General features: G+C 31.1%; 1 protein-coding gene across 4 annotated transcripts in view; it reads right to left on the reverse strand.

The window, feature by feature from the left end:
* Ih (hyperpolarization activated cyclic nucleotide gated potassium channel Ih) overlaps positions 1 to 15,631 on the reverse strand; it is a 229,189-nt gene that overhangs the window by 129,998 nt on the left and 83,560 nt on the right. For 2 of the 4 annotated variants that reach the window (XM_080146948.1, XM_080146955.1), the window contains exon 1: positions 1,753 to 1,923. The exons of the other annotated variants lie outside the window; for them this stretch is intronic. In XM_080146948.1, the coding sequence (XP_080003074.1) occupies positions 1,753 to 1,838 (86 nt within the window). In that variant the 5' untranslated portion in view covers positions 1,839 to 1,923. Of the gene's footprint in view, positions 1 to 1,752; positions 1,924 to 15,631 lie in introns of those variants that run through there. 4 annotated transcript variants of the gene reach the window in all.

Consider the following 15,631-nt stretch of genomic DNA (forward strand, 5'->3'; position numbering starts at 1 on the left):
TCTCCAATTTTGATAAACAAAATATTCATTATTCTGTAGAATGAAATTATTGGTTGAAACGTGACACTATTAGTTTGTAACAAACCAATTACAGGTCCATGAAATTACTTAAATTTTAGTAATAATAAAATATCATAGTTATAAAGCTTTGGGTAATCTGTACCCAAAGCTTTATAAACACGTTATCATATTCGTAAGCTAAAAAAATTAAGTAATCTTTATAAATTTTTATTAATTGGTTCCAAACTATCATTCTACTATACATCAGGAATAATTTGTTTTAACATCATTGGGGATGTACATAAATTTATCATTTAATATCGTTCTCCTTAAAGATCCATGATTTACAGGGATCTTAAGGGAAAAGACTTGATGATACATAAAATTACCCCTTTTGTAGATTAAAACTAGTGGATAAAACGTTTGGACACTCAAATTAATGAATCAACCAATCAAAAATGCATTAAAGTTGATAAATAACGAATAAGAAAAAGTTATTAAAAACTTTGGGGACTAGTGTAATAGACATCCCATTGTCCCCTACCTGTTGATGATTTAGAGGTATTAAATTATGAACCATGCTAACATGTATGTATGGTGTATAAAATATATATTTGTCTGACAATAGAAAGACGTCAGCATATAAAGAAAATATTATTTTCAAATAGTTGCATGATCATCCCAGGAATTTTCCAGTAATGAGAAAGTAGATGACCATTGCACCCGATAATATTTTAACAAGGTTGACATCATCCATAAGGTATAATAGCTAGAAAATAAATGAACAAATTAACATCATCCCATAATATAAAGGAGGGAAATTATCGTTTGTACCCTTCCTAAGGACCCTATGCCGCCTTTCAATTGGGTCATTGAAAATCAACGAATAGCGTCGGGAATATCAACACTAACTACCTTTTCGTCTGCTAGCAAATTATTTTCTGCTACTTGGCTGTGTTAATATTCCCGACATTATTGGTTGATTTTCAAAGACCCAATTGAGAGTCCGCACAAGTTCCTTAGGATGGGGACATACAGTTTAATTTAACTCCTCCCCCCTCCAGTGATTTACTTAATTGGTGGGCGTTTTTTTCATTCTACTATCAACAAGAAGGATCATTCCTGATTCCACGTAATATTAACAAGTATTTGCATCTTTATATGGTTTATATTTTTATTTCTACTTAGTCCCCCATATTTCTTTTATTTACAATATTTCTAAAAAGATGAATATTTTAAAATAGACATCTTTATAACTGTAGTGTACTTTTTAGTGGCGTGCAAAGGGTAACTTGACAAAGTGTCTCAAAAATCAGCCATGTGACGTCATAAATATGAGGGAGATAAGAGAAGTGTGGAAAGAAAGCCCCTAAATAGAGATGGATAATCCCTCATTTTTATGACGTCACATGGCTGGTTTTTGAGAAACTTGGTCCAGATACTGGAAAGGATTTTTTCAGAGATGTGTGATGCTTGAGGGAGAGTTAAAAAAAATGAAATTTATGGAGGGTGTTTACTCTGCGTACCCATGTTGTAACTGGACAAATTGTCTCAAAAAATCATCCATGTGACGTCATAAAAATTAGGGATTATCTATCTTATTTTTAGGGGTTTTCTTTTTCACATCTCCTTCATTTTTATGACGTCACATGGCTGATTTTCGAGACACTTTATCAATTTATACTCATTGTAATTGCATCTTCTTAAAATCTTTTAGCATTATACATTTTTATAAAACTTTTAAAAACTTACGTTAGTGTAAATATAGGAGGTGGGGAGGGCAAGGGCTCCTCTATACTGTATGTCAGATCAAACTGTTCATCTTGGGGCGCCAACATTTTTAACAGATTTTTAACCAACACTAACCATTAGATGTTTTCATACAGGCTTACAGCTAACATTTTTATTGATGACTGTTTTTTTCTTCAATTTTTACTTCTACTAAGGTTGTACCAATCTATAATACAAAGTAGAACAATGTATGTCTGTCCGTCCGTCTGTCCGTCCATCTGTCCGTCAGTCTATCCCTTAAGATCTTGGTAACCACTGAACCGATCGGATTCTATTCTTCGGGGAATATATCTAATGGTCCTATTGTGATTTTAGGCTATTTTCTTGGGGTGTGGGACACCCCGGCCCCCCCAAACAACAAAAAATCCCTGCCCAATTTTTTTTTACGAATTCGCTATTTATTCGCGAAAATTTGCGATCCATACAAATTTGTTTTCGGCTGGGTAGGTAATACAAGATGTAATTGTGACTCTTGGGGCAAAGCCCCTAGAGGCTAGGGGCAAAGCCGCTAGTATGATATAAAGAAATATGTCAAATGAGGCCATATTCTTAATAAGAGCCGCTGAACCAAATCTAATATATCCTTACCTAAATGCTATACATATTTGCAAATTTGCTATTGAATTACAAATTACAATCCTATTATAAAAAGTAGTAAGAGTTTTAGTCTGAAACTTAAGATCTCGAGAACTACTGAATTTTTAGCTATTATAGATAAACTTCTCATAGGTCTTGTGGTGGTTATAGACTGTTTCATTTTCAGATTTAAGTCTTGAGATGGTTTTAAGCTATTTGCTAGCCCATGCTTGTCTGCCACTTCAAATACAGAACCCCTAGATGCTAGGGGCGTCGCTGCTAGTAACATAAAAAGAATATTGTCAATAGAAAAACAGAATATAAAATTGGTACAAGCCTAGAATTGTCATAAAACGGAACTATGACCTCTTATTTCATACATATTGTGTAAATTAATCATTTTAGTTCTAAAAGATAACTTAAATAAATACTATTTTATAAATAAATTCATTGTATAATAATTTCAGTAAAAGTTTACTATATCGAAAAAGATGGGTATAGTCCTGATCGTGACAACGCCTCTTAAGAGGCGTTTCGTCGCATTTTCATAGTGGATTTTTTCCTATTTGTAACACCTACAGGGGGCTCCAACCTTGCGGGGCAATCACCTAACCTAACATATAATAAACTATCAAAAACTCCTTTGAAAATACGACGAAATGCCCCTTAAGAGGCGTTGTCACGAAAGGGAACTATACCCAAAAAAAAGAGCATTAGTGAATGTAGATATTTTTAAACATTTAAAAGCTTTGGGGATATACATCAATTTTTGGGCCATTGTCCTATCCCTTTAGATCTCTGATATTTATCTATATAATATTTGTTGGATAAATGAGTATATTCTACTGTATAATGGCATTATTGATTTCACTACATTAATAATAATACATTGCAATGGTCCAAAGGCAAAAGGTATAAATTTTTGTTAATATTATCATTCATATTTAGTTATTGCAAACACAAATACAGTAAGTTTTTTTATTAGAACTTTTTGAAAGCAATTTGACCACACTTATAGTTATCAGAATTTCATGATTATTTTCTTCGTTTTTCAAGGGAGTTTTAAATTTCGCGAAGAATAAAATAAAAAATCTTTTAATTATGCTGTAACAAACACAAACGCCATGGCACCCCAACATGCGCTTTCTCCAGAAAAAAATGTATCAAGAACTTAATTTTTTGGGGGTTCTTGTCTTTGGGGGGCCACTACTCCCTTTCTAGTTGAGATAAGATTTTAATCTTATGATTGTACACTTTTGATATCGTAGAAAACTGGATATGATACGATGCTATACATATTTTTTTTTCGTACAGATGAGGACCGTTTCTAATCCACCGGATATTAATCAGTTACGAATGAATACGAGAAAATAAATTTTCGTATGGATGAGAACCGGTTCCTATCCACCGGATTCGAATGAATATGAGAAAATAAATTTGAATTTTGTTTTACTTTATCGCATTGTACAAAAGTATAGTTGTCAATAAAGAAGATTTTTTTTATAAATATTGTATAGTGGTTTTACTAAACTAAGTAATTTTTTTTCGCCAAGTATGCTTCATTAATTTAAATTCTATGAAATATATTTAACAAATCGATATTGCAAAAAAGTTAAAAGAACAAAAATTTGCATTTTATCGACGCTGATTGATCCTTTCTTTGGCATCGCGGGGTCAATCCAATTTCATTTGACAAATTTTAAAAGAAAAGGTTTCACTAATATGTAGGGTTGGTTTGGATATTCTACCATTTTCAATATAACTGGATACGGGATATTAAAATTATTATTAGTTTTGTTAGCCTGGGCTTTAAACAATTTAATTTATATCAAAGTAAAATTAAATTATGAAAATCTTCAAAAAAAAATGCAAAATAATTAAAAATTAGACTAAAATGCACAAGCTAGGGTGTAGAAATTCAAGGATGACAACATCCATAAAAGCGATGCTCTGAAACGATAGGACAAACAACCATTAACATTAAATGTATAAAGTCGAAACTAAATTGTAAGTCAATTTGTTAAATTTGGGGTAATATTTAAGGACATTTTTAGCACTTGATTATAGGGATGCAGTATTAAAAAAATCAGAGCATCTGGAGCATTGTATCACAAAAAAAACTTGTTGTTAAAAGATTTAAACAATCATCATTACAAGGAATCACCATGCAAAGTTTGAAATCGATAGGACAATTCTAACATGCCTAAATTAACGAAAAAAGCTATTTGTTACAGACAGACTTACGAACGTAGGGCGGACGGACGGACGTACCGACCCTAATTATAGAAAAACTTCGAATTAATAAAAAAGTATTCTTTCCCTATTCTATGAAATAATGTGAACATTTGGAGTAGGGAACCTCAAGGGTACCTTAAGATTAAATCATGTGCTAGTATAAAAACCTGTGCAAAAAAATGTAAAAGTGATTTAATACCCGTAATTTTTTGGCCGTAAGAAGCCTTTAAAGTTTATAGATTTTTGGAGATAATCGTTATCAAGAACACTTTACCGTGAACTGCACTTGATCCAAATTTTCATTTAATTTCAAGCTGAAGATACAATTCTTATTTACTTGTTTCTTGGGTCATGGAAAGAAAACAAATTTGCGGGTCTCGTCGCATTTTCACAGCAGCTTTTGAAAGGTTATTTTAGGTTAGGTTAGGTTAGGTAAGTGTTAATGATTGCCATGCAGGGTTAGAAAATAGGCCCCGCAGGGTTAGAGCCCCCTACAGGGACTAGAAATAGAAGAAAAGCTACTGTGAAGAAATAGGAGAAAAGCTACTGTGAAAATGCAGCGAAACCCGAAACTTCGTTTTCTTTACATGATCCGGTTTCTTTATTTGAACATAGCCCAATCTGAAGTTACCATGATGTGTGTGGTGAAGGTACAACACTTGGAAATTCAGAAAATTCAATATCGATGCATTAATTTCTCATATTTCAATATGTTAGCATAGCTTCTCTATAAATCATTCTCTTTAAATAATTCGGATATGATTTTAAAAAATAACCCTTTAACAATAATTTCCACTGATGGCTTAGTAATAAAAAACAACATTTTGATGAAAAAAACAATATTGGAAGCAAGGGCGTCCAATTTTTTTTTTTTGGGGGGGGGGAGGTGGTAATCACCCTTTTACCCCCACCCCTTAGACGTCCCTGATTGGAAGGTAAAAAAAATTTCCAACCGTAAAAAAAGAAAAATGATATGCAAATTTTAAGAAAAAAAGCAAATACTCGAATTTTTAACCGAATATGACATGTAATACATAGTTTCCAAAAATTGACAAGATAAAATTGAAAGATGTCTAAAGAATTGTGTAAGTTTGTTCATACTTTTGCTCGGGGCTCGGCATCCGCGAATAAGCAACCCATCTGCCGCAAGAAACTTGACATTTTACAAGTTTAAAATCAGCTGATAATTTCTAATTTGACAATTCAACCTTTTAGTAAAAATTAAGAATCAAACAGCGGCTAGTGAGCATCTGCCGAGCCCTGCTTTTCTTTCTCTGTCAGTAAATATTTATTCTTTCTTCACAACTTGTTGATAAGAGTACTTTTATGAGCAAAGCTTTTTAAATTTAGAATGTCTGTAAGTGCTACCGTAACAAATAGATGTACATATAACCCAGACAATTATTGGTCCCTGTTTTGAGGGCCTGTTTTGTTTGCTAGCAATTTGCTTTATTCCTTTTTGAAGAGACTTAGCTGTGTTAATATTTGCGATGCTATTGGCTGATATTCAAAGACCCAATTAAAAGTCGGCACTGGGTCCACGGGGTGGGGACATATATATTATACTCTGATCCTTAACAGGAAGCAACACAATAGAATCTTTCATTATTATTTCTGTAATAATAATATTTTGCCAAATAAATATCGTTTAATTTTCATTGAACAAGGATGACAACATCCATAAAAGCGAAGCACTGAAACGGTAGGACAAACGGACCTTAACATTTGTATAGTGTCAGAACTGAATAATCAGTATATAAATAAATAAGAGTCAAAGCAAAATTGTAAGTAAATTTGTTGAAAAACTTCTTGATATATGATAATTTTTACGGACATACTTACATTTTAAGACTTGATTATAGGGTTGCTTTGCTTATAATGTTCTACTTTGTTGTCCCAGGAATCAATATACCAAAAATCAGAACAATCGGATAATTAGTTCACTTAAAAATTTGTTGTTAAAAAAAGTAAAAATATGTTTAAAAGGGTCATCTAAAAAAACGCCTATCTCAGAAAACGCCTATCTCAAAAAACGCCCATCTCAGAAAACGCCTATCTCAAAAAACGCCCATCTCAGAAAACGCCTATCTCAAAAAACGCCTTTTACATAAAATGCCCACTACATTTTTGAAAAATAAAGCCTAATTTATAAATAGTATTCAATAGAATAATACAATAATTGTCATTCATGATCTCTTACTTAAAACAAAAATAAACAGTTACCAAATCAACCAATTAATAAACTATGTACAAATATGGATAAAATGGTAAACTAAAGAGTAGCTGCTATATTAAGAGAATATAAATAAATGGGAGAAAATTATTGTAGGGAGAACTCATTGGAGGAAAGAATTTAATTATTGAAGCTCATTCAAAATAACATCATTTTTTAATCTGATGAAAATAAGAAGGAATATAGAGATAAGACATTAAAATAGCCTTACCCTATTTTTCCCCCAAAATTCATCAAATATGGAAAGTTAAATTGTTAAATAGAAGATGTTAAATTGCTTTATAATTTTTTTTTTGAGATAGGCGTTTTCTGAGATGGGCGTTTTTTGAGATAGGCGTTTTCTGAGATAGGCGTTTTTTGAGTATAGCCGTTTAAAATGGACGTACGGACATTCTGGTAATGGTACGCCTTCTAAATCGTGTCTAACTACCACAGGAATCACCATGCAAAGTTTGAAATCGATAGGACAATTCTAACATGCCTAAATTAACGAAACAAGATATCTGTCTCGGACCCTAATTATAGAAAAGCTTCGCTTTTAAAAATTAAATTTATTCTGTTTTAACTAAGATATTTAAAAATGATAGGATCATTTTATAGATTCAGATAATTGCAATGGAGATTCTTGATTTTCTTAATGATTAAGCGTTTCTTCTCTGTATATAATTATTATTTGATGATTATTTCTTTTTATCAACGCCGCTATTATGTAGATTATCATCTTGTTGAATTCAAGAAACTAAGTTTTTGCCTTCTTTTACATGTTAAAAGAGCACATTGATATAATTTTCTGAAGCAAAAAAATGTTTAACATAATTATGTACTTAGGGTTTAAATAAGCATTTTAGAGTAAAATCTTTTGAACAAATGATTGGGCTAAAGAAAATGTATGATATTGTAACGTAACAATTTCTAGGGGGCATCTGCAAAGCATAAAAATTCCTTTATTGTGTAGATATAGCCATATTTACTTTTTACAATATTTACTAAAATAGCTTTCAAATCTATTTGAATGATAAATTATTGGTTATCTTTCTTTAAACGACCTGTGGACCCTCCTCTCCAACACCCTTGTCTCGGAATTTAAATTATTTCCAAAATCTGCCCAAAAGTTTACAAAGAACTGTAACTCTGTCCTTTATATACGCCATAAGCATGGAAATATTACAAAATTAATTTTCAGAATGGCTTCGAAACCGATTAGTATCCGTTGGATTAGAACCGGTTTTTAGCTATGCTGAAAAATTATGCATCATATTACAGGCAATTTTCCACAAATATTAAAATAAAATTCACAAAATTAATACCAGTTTTGTTTGCCCGGGCCTTCGACCCCTCGGTTTCAACTCTTGTTTTAATCGTATAACTTTTATTGTAATATCCGCGAAAATCTGTCAATAATACGATTCGATAAATTACTATTTCTATATCTCTGGATCCGTGTTCATTGAGTATACCGAAAATGAATAAATGATAAGCCTAAATAATTGAGGAAGAATATTAGTATTTATGTGTTTGTATTACTAATCATGGTTGCCATGTTAGAATTTTAGTATTTATGTGTTTGTGTTACCTATCATGGTTGCCAAGTTGGAATATTAGTATTTATGTGTTTGTATTACGTATCATGGTTGCCATGTTATAATATTAGTAATTAGTATTTATGTGTTTGTAATACATATCATGGTTGCCATGTTAGAATATTAGTATTTATGTGTTTGTATTACCTATCATGGTTGCCATGTTAGAATATTAGTATTTATGTGTTTGTATTACGTATCATGGTTGCCATGTTAGAATATTAGTATTTATGTGTTCGTATTACGTATCATAGTTGCCATGTTAGAATATTAGTATTTATGTGTTTGTATTTCGTATCATAGTTGCCATGTTAGAATATTAGTATTTATGTGTTTGTATTACCAATCATGGTTGCCATGTTAGCATATTAATATTTATGTGTTTACATTACGTATCATGGTTGCCATGTAAGTATATTAGTATTTATGTGTTTGTTTTATGTATCATAGTTGCCATGTTAGAATATTAGTATTTATGTGTTTGTATTACGTATCATAGTTGCCATGTTAGAATATTAGTATTTATTTGTTTGTATTACCAATCATGGTTGCCATGTTAGCATATTAGTATTTATGTGTTTACATTACGTATCATGGTTGCCATGCAAGAATATTAGTATTTATGTGTTTGTTTTATGTATCATAGTTGCCATGTTAGAATATTAGTATTTATGTGTTTGTATTACGTATCATAGTTGCCATGTTAGAATATTAGTATTTATTTGTTTGTATTAAGTATCATGGTTGCCATGTTAGAGTATTAGTTTTTATGTGTTTGTATTACATATCATGGTTGCCATGTTAGAATATTAGTATTTAATTGTTTGTATTAAGTAACATGGTTGCCATTTTAGAATATTAATATTTGTGTGTTTGTATTACATATCATGGTTGCCATGTTAGAATATCAGTATTTATGTGTTTGTATTACATATCACCTTTGCTATGTTAGAGTATTAGTATTTATGTGTTTGTATTACATATCATGGTTGCCATGTTAGAATATAAGTATTTATGTATTTTTATTTCATATTATGGTTGCTATGTTAGCAATATGCCAAAATTTTCTTTATGGCTTATTTTTACTAATTTCCAAGTAACTATACATTGGTTTAAAGCAAAGTTTATGTATAAAGTAGGCTTAACGGGAAGGAAAAAAGTTTAGTTTTAGCTATAGAAGGAAAAAAGACATTTAACTTCAAATATATACGATCTGGAAAAATTTCTTCCAATTTTTGCTTTATTAGAAATTGTCTGAAAAAGCCTTTTTTTAAGGAAACAAGAGATCATTTAGTCTTATCTTTCAAATATTATGAATGATATGATGTTAAAGTTTGATAATACGATGAGAAATTCTTTCATGCTAAGTCCCTTTAAGAAACAATCTCTAGCAATTCAAACTTTCAAATTTTCTGAAAGCTCTCATCTAACCCACCAGAGTACTATCTTATATGACAAAATATAACCCCTAACCTTTGAGTGTGGGGGAGGAGGATACAACTTATTGTTAGTGTTAATTGTAACCAAAAAGGTGTTTATTTTTGTTTTTTACTAAGAATTTATGGACTGTTTTTTTCTCAACGTAAAAGTGCATGAATTATAATCAAGGTATATTTGGCAGAGAAAAAATTCGGCAACCCAATTTCTATGGAAAAGCTATTGTTGCTTCCAATATCTATCACTTTATTTTCATTAGAGACTTGACAACAACTATTTAGCAAGTTAAGCCAAGAAAAACCAATAGGTAGACATTGGAATCATAGAATACTTTGTAGAATAACAGGAAGGTAGTGGGATAAAGTGTCTAAAAAATCAGCCATGTAACGTCATAAAAATGAGGGAATATCCATCTCTTTTTTAAGGGGGTTTCTTTCCCATTTCTCCTCTCATCTCCCTCATTTTTATGACGTCACATGGCTGTTTTTTTAGACACTTTGTTCCATTACCCAGGAAGGCTTTACAAAAATATCAATAGAGAGATTAATTTACCTTTACTTTACATATATTGTATTGCAAAAGAATGAATCAATAAGGTAAAGATTAACAAGGATGACAACATCCATATGAGCAAAGCTCTGAAACGGTATGACAAACGAACATTAACACCTGTAAAGTGTCAGAACTGAATATGCAAAATATAAATATATATAATTTTTGATAAAATTCTTGCAATACTTCTTAAATACAGAATACTCTTTAAGGACATAATGACATTTTTAAAAGTGATTATAGTTCTTCGCTTATAATATTGTACCTAATTGTACTAAGAATCAGTATTCCAAAAATCAAATAAATCAGATGATTATATTACATAAAAATTAATGTTTAAAATGGATGTACAGATATTCTGGTAACGATTAAAGAATTGCTACGATTTCTAAATCGTACCTAACCAATACAGGAATATTATCATGAAGATAGAAATCAATAGGACAATAGTTATAGGCCTAAATTAACGATTAAAGCTAACCGTTACGGACGGACGGACCAATCCTAATTATAGAAAAGCTTCGCTTTTAAAAACAAATTACTCATCAATTACTTTTTCTTTCATAATGTATTGTTTATACCTTCCCCTCAACATAATATCCTGCTTTTTATGCAACGTATTCTTTATCTTTGTCTAATTTTCTTTTCAGCCAATCAATTTCACCGTTAACAAAGCTACTGTACATGTTTGTCTGTATGTTTGTTAGTTTTATGTGTATCTGTACTATTTTGATCTTATTTTACCAAAGGACAGCAAGCAACCATTTTCTTTAATCGTTTTTAAGTAGCGAAGCTACTCTATAATCAACTTTGTCTGTCCGTCTGTCAGTAACGGTATGGGTGAAATAAGATTTACTTAGCTGCTATTAAAGCTAGTCCTCTGATGTTTTGGTCACGATTCCCATCATACTGGGATATTTATGAGAATATCCATAGCAGTTTTTAAGCCGGTTCTATATTTCTATTGATTTTCACACATCTTTGGTCTTTTTGGTCTGATTTTTGTGAGCAATAGTATCAAAATTGAATTTCCCGTGGTTCTTGTTTACTTTGTTTTCGAAGATGAAAGAAAAAGCAGCTTTATTTTTTTACTTTTAATATATTTTTAATTTTCTCTGCTGCTAATTAAGATAAATTGCAGATTTTTTTGGGATTGTTTTCCAATATATTTTGCTACTTATGAATGTTTTCACCTTTGTTTCAAAATTAAATTGTTAAAAAACTAAAATGAAGAAAACATTGTATAGTGTCCAATAAAAATGACGTCATTTTTTACTGAACCTTTACGCTGTTTCAAATAGATAAAGTACAATTACCCTCTTGTTACTAAAACAATACATAAAGTATCTAATATGAATAAAATAGTAAGTGTACAGAGAATACCAGGTAGGGACAAGACATTTGGCTGTTTATTACACTAGTCCCCAAAATTTTACAATAACGTTTTCTTTAACGTTAGCTAACAACTTTGAAAACTTTCATCGAAGTAGGATTGGTTGGTTTATTTAGCTGAGTGTTCCAACGTTTCAGCTACTAATTCACTGTGGGCTACAATTGAATCAAGACAAAAGTAAGTGCCGAGCCCTGGGACCTATGTAGGGTGAAAATATACATAAATCCTTGATGATTCCAGGTGGAGACAAAATATTTTAGCGGGGTCTTTTGGTTTTTTTTCAATTTAAAGTTCTGAAAAAAAATTGAAAAAAATATGAAAATCTTTAATAAAAAACAAACAAAAAATGATTTGTAATATTTTTTTTTATTTAAAGATACAAACAACTTATATAAATACTATAAGCTTTAAAAAAATCACCATTTTCAAATTTAGACTTTCAATATAAAGGTTTGTAGAAAAAACCTAACAACAAATTCTAACATATTTCTGATCAACATAGCAATAAAACGTCTTTTGCAAAATCTTTATCATCAAAAATAAATAGCACTTACTAAAGACTTTTTTTCATTTAAACTTATACTTTTCACATTATTTAACTTTAAAGATTGATTTTTTTTTAAAGAAAGATTGCGTGATTTTTTTATTCATAATTAATTGCCTAATTTTGAGATTCAGATAAAAAACTTTACTACTTTATATTAATGGATAATCTTCTAGCAGCGGCTACGCCTCTAGAGGCATATGAGGCCCTTGGGTTGGGGGGGGGAAGTCGAACCCCCCTTACAATTACAGTTTTTTTAATGAATAAGTCAAAACATTTATTTTGGAGAGTTGATTCTCTTGGGATAGTGATGGTACCCTTCCCCAAAATAGTTATAAACATTACCAGGACATATGAAAAGCTACCATATCAAGGAGAACCATAGTTCACAAAGACTCACATAGAACCTGTTACTTTATTATAAAGATACATATATACACAAAAACTCTACAATCAGAGTATGTCTGTTTGTTCATCCGTCTGTATAAAAACAATACAGAATATATTTATTTTGCTATATTTATTTTGCTTAGAGGCCTTTAGGGGCACTTAAGAGGTGAAGAAGGGGTTGAATTCAACAACAATATTTTTATTTTAGGCTTAAAGAGAAAAAGTTTTATTTGTGTGTTGTGGTCCTTTTTTAAGGGGCGATTTCTCTTCTCTTTCTCAAAAAAAGTTATAAACCTTCCAAGGACCAATGAGAAGCTACATAGTAAAGTAAAAAAAGAACCATATCAGTTCTTAAGCATCAGAAAGATGGACAAACAGACATCAATCTATTGTGTATCATAAATAGTGCTTTGAAGCAGGGAGAGAAATATCATCTGGAAAAAAAAAATTTTCCTATCGTTTAAAAGTTATATCCCTGTATAAAAAAGATAGGATGTCTGTGTGTTTTTTCTGTCTGTGCCTAAAGTTCTTGCTAACCGCTGGACCAATTTGGTTCTTCTTTATTGACCTATCTTTTAGACTGATAATAGGATCAACATATTAAGGAGTAGTTTAGTGTCTATTAATCCTTATATAAAAGTAACAGTTTCTGTGTCTGTCTGTTTGTGTGTGTGTGTGTGAGGGTGTCTGTCGGTACTGAAGATTCTTTGTAACCGCTTAACTGATATAGTTCTTCTTGGTTCAAGTTTTTCATGGTCCTGAGAAGTTTTGAGTTTAGAAAAAATTAGTTCCTACCCAACATTTAAAAAAAACTTTTTCTTTTACATACTAAAACTGAAATTAGGGGAGGGGTCAACTTCCCCCCACTTATCAAGGGCCCCTAGATGTCTCTAGGGGCAAAACCGCTAGTGATAAAATAATTTTTATCTTGAATTATGATTAAATTGTTCTTTTTCCATTTAATAAAATATAATTGTAATTATCAACCTCAAAGAATATCCAGAATTAGGTAATTGAATTTAATTGCAAGGGAAAAAGACAACATCCATAATTAGTGAAGCTCTTAAGTTTAAAAGAATACAAATAAAGAAAATAGCAAGTGTAATATACAGATACAAAAATATATTAATCAGAGGGAGATGGGACAATGGGCTGTTTATTAGACTAGTCCCCATAGTTTAATATAGGAATTTGTTATTCGTTGGCTTAACTACTTAGGGGATCTGTTGCGATTTTTGTTTGGTTGGATTATTAAATTAAGTGCCCAACATTTCAACCATTAACTAAAACATACAGAAGGGTTATCCATGTATCATATTTGGGAATGTAAATCAATTTAGCGGTCATTGTCTTATCCCTTTAGATCCCTGAATAGTAATTAACAATGATCAATGGTTCTTTTTTTCTATGTAGCTTCTCATTGGTTCTTGGAAGGTTTATAACTTATTTTGGGAGGGTACCTCCACCATCCTAGGAGAAATCAACCCCTAAAAAAGGACCCCATTTTACACACAAAAAATAACTTTTTCTTTTTAAGTCTAAAATAAAAATCTAGTTGTAGAATTCAACCACTTCTTCCCCTCTCAAGTGCCCCTAAAGGCCTCTAGGGGCGTAGCTGCTAGTACCAAATAAATATATTCTGTAATGTTTTTATACAGACAGATGAACAAACAGACATACTCTGATTGTAGAGTTTCTGTGTATATATGTATCTTTATAATAAAGTAACAAGTTCTATGTGAGTCTTTGTGCACCAAGGGATCTCACTAACCACTGAACCAATATGGTTCTCCTTTACATGGTAGCTTCTTATATGTCCTGGTAATGTTTATTACTATTTTGGGGAAGGGTACCATCACTATCCCAAGAGAATCAACTCTCCAAAATAAATGTTTTTAACCTTTTCATTAAAAAAAACTGTAATTGTAAGGGGGGGGGTTTGTCTTCCCCCCCAACCTAAGGGTCCCGATATGCCTCTAGAGGCGTAGCCGCTGTTAGTAGAGTATCCAATGATATAAAGCAGTAAGGTTTTTTATCTGAATCTCAAAATTAGGCAATTAATTATGAATAAAAAAATCACGCAACCTTTCTTTTTTTAAAAATCAATCTTTAAAGTTAATTAATGTGAAAAGTATAAGTTTAAATGAAAAAAAGTCTTTAGTAAGTGCTATTTATTTTTGATGATAAAGATTTTGCAAAAGACGTTTTATTGCTATGTTGATCAGAAATATGTTAGAATTTGTTGTTAGGTTTTTTCTACAAATCTTTATATTGAAAGTCTAAATTTGAAAATGGTGATTTTTTTAAAGCTTATAGTATTTATATAAGTTGTTTGTATCTTTAAATAAAAAAAAATATTAAAAATTATTTTTTGTTTGTTTTTTATTAAAGATTTTCATATTTTTTTCAATTTTTTTTCAGAACTTTAAATTGAAAAAAAACCAAAAGACCCCGCAAAAATATTTTGTCTCCACCTGGAATCATCAAGGATTTATGTATATTTTCACCCTACATAGGTCCCAGGGCTCGGCACTTACTTTTGTCTTGATTCAATTGTAGCCCACAGTGAATTGTTATCTACAGAAATGGAAATGTTGTATATCATCATTGGGAATGTACAGCAATGTATCAGCTATTGTCTTATCCCTTTATATTTCTGGGGAATACAGATGGATAAACAATTAGAGGAGCTATTCAAGTATGCTAAGAGAGACAACGTATGGAGGGTGGATGATGCCTAATTGACTGATATATGCAAGTAGTATTGTGCACATAATTATACCCTGTTAGCATATGCATTAGCTGTCTCAAAGTGTCTCAAAAAGCAGCCATGTCACGTCATAAATATAGGGGAGAAAAGTGGGAAGAAAACCCATAAAAAAGAGATGTATAATTTCTCA

Source organism: Acartia tonsa, chromosome 2 (assembly GCF_053477335.1).
Source record: "Acartia tonsa isolate MP-2025a chromosome 2, ASM5347733v1, whole genome shotgun sequence".
In the NCBI taxonomy this organism is placed as follows: Eukaryota; Metazoa; Arthropoda; class Copepoda; order Calanoida; family Acartiidae; genus Acartia; species Acartia tonsa.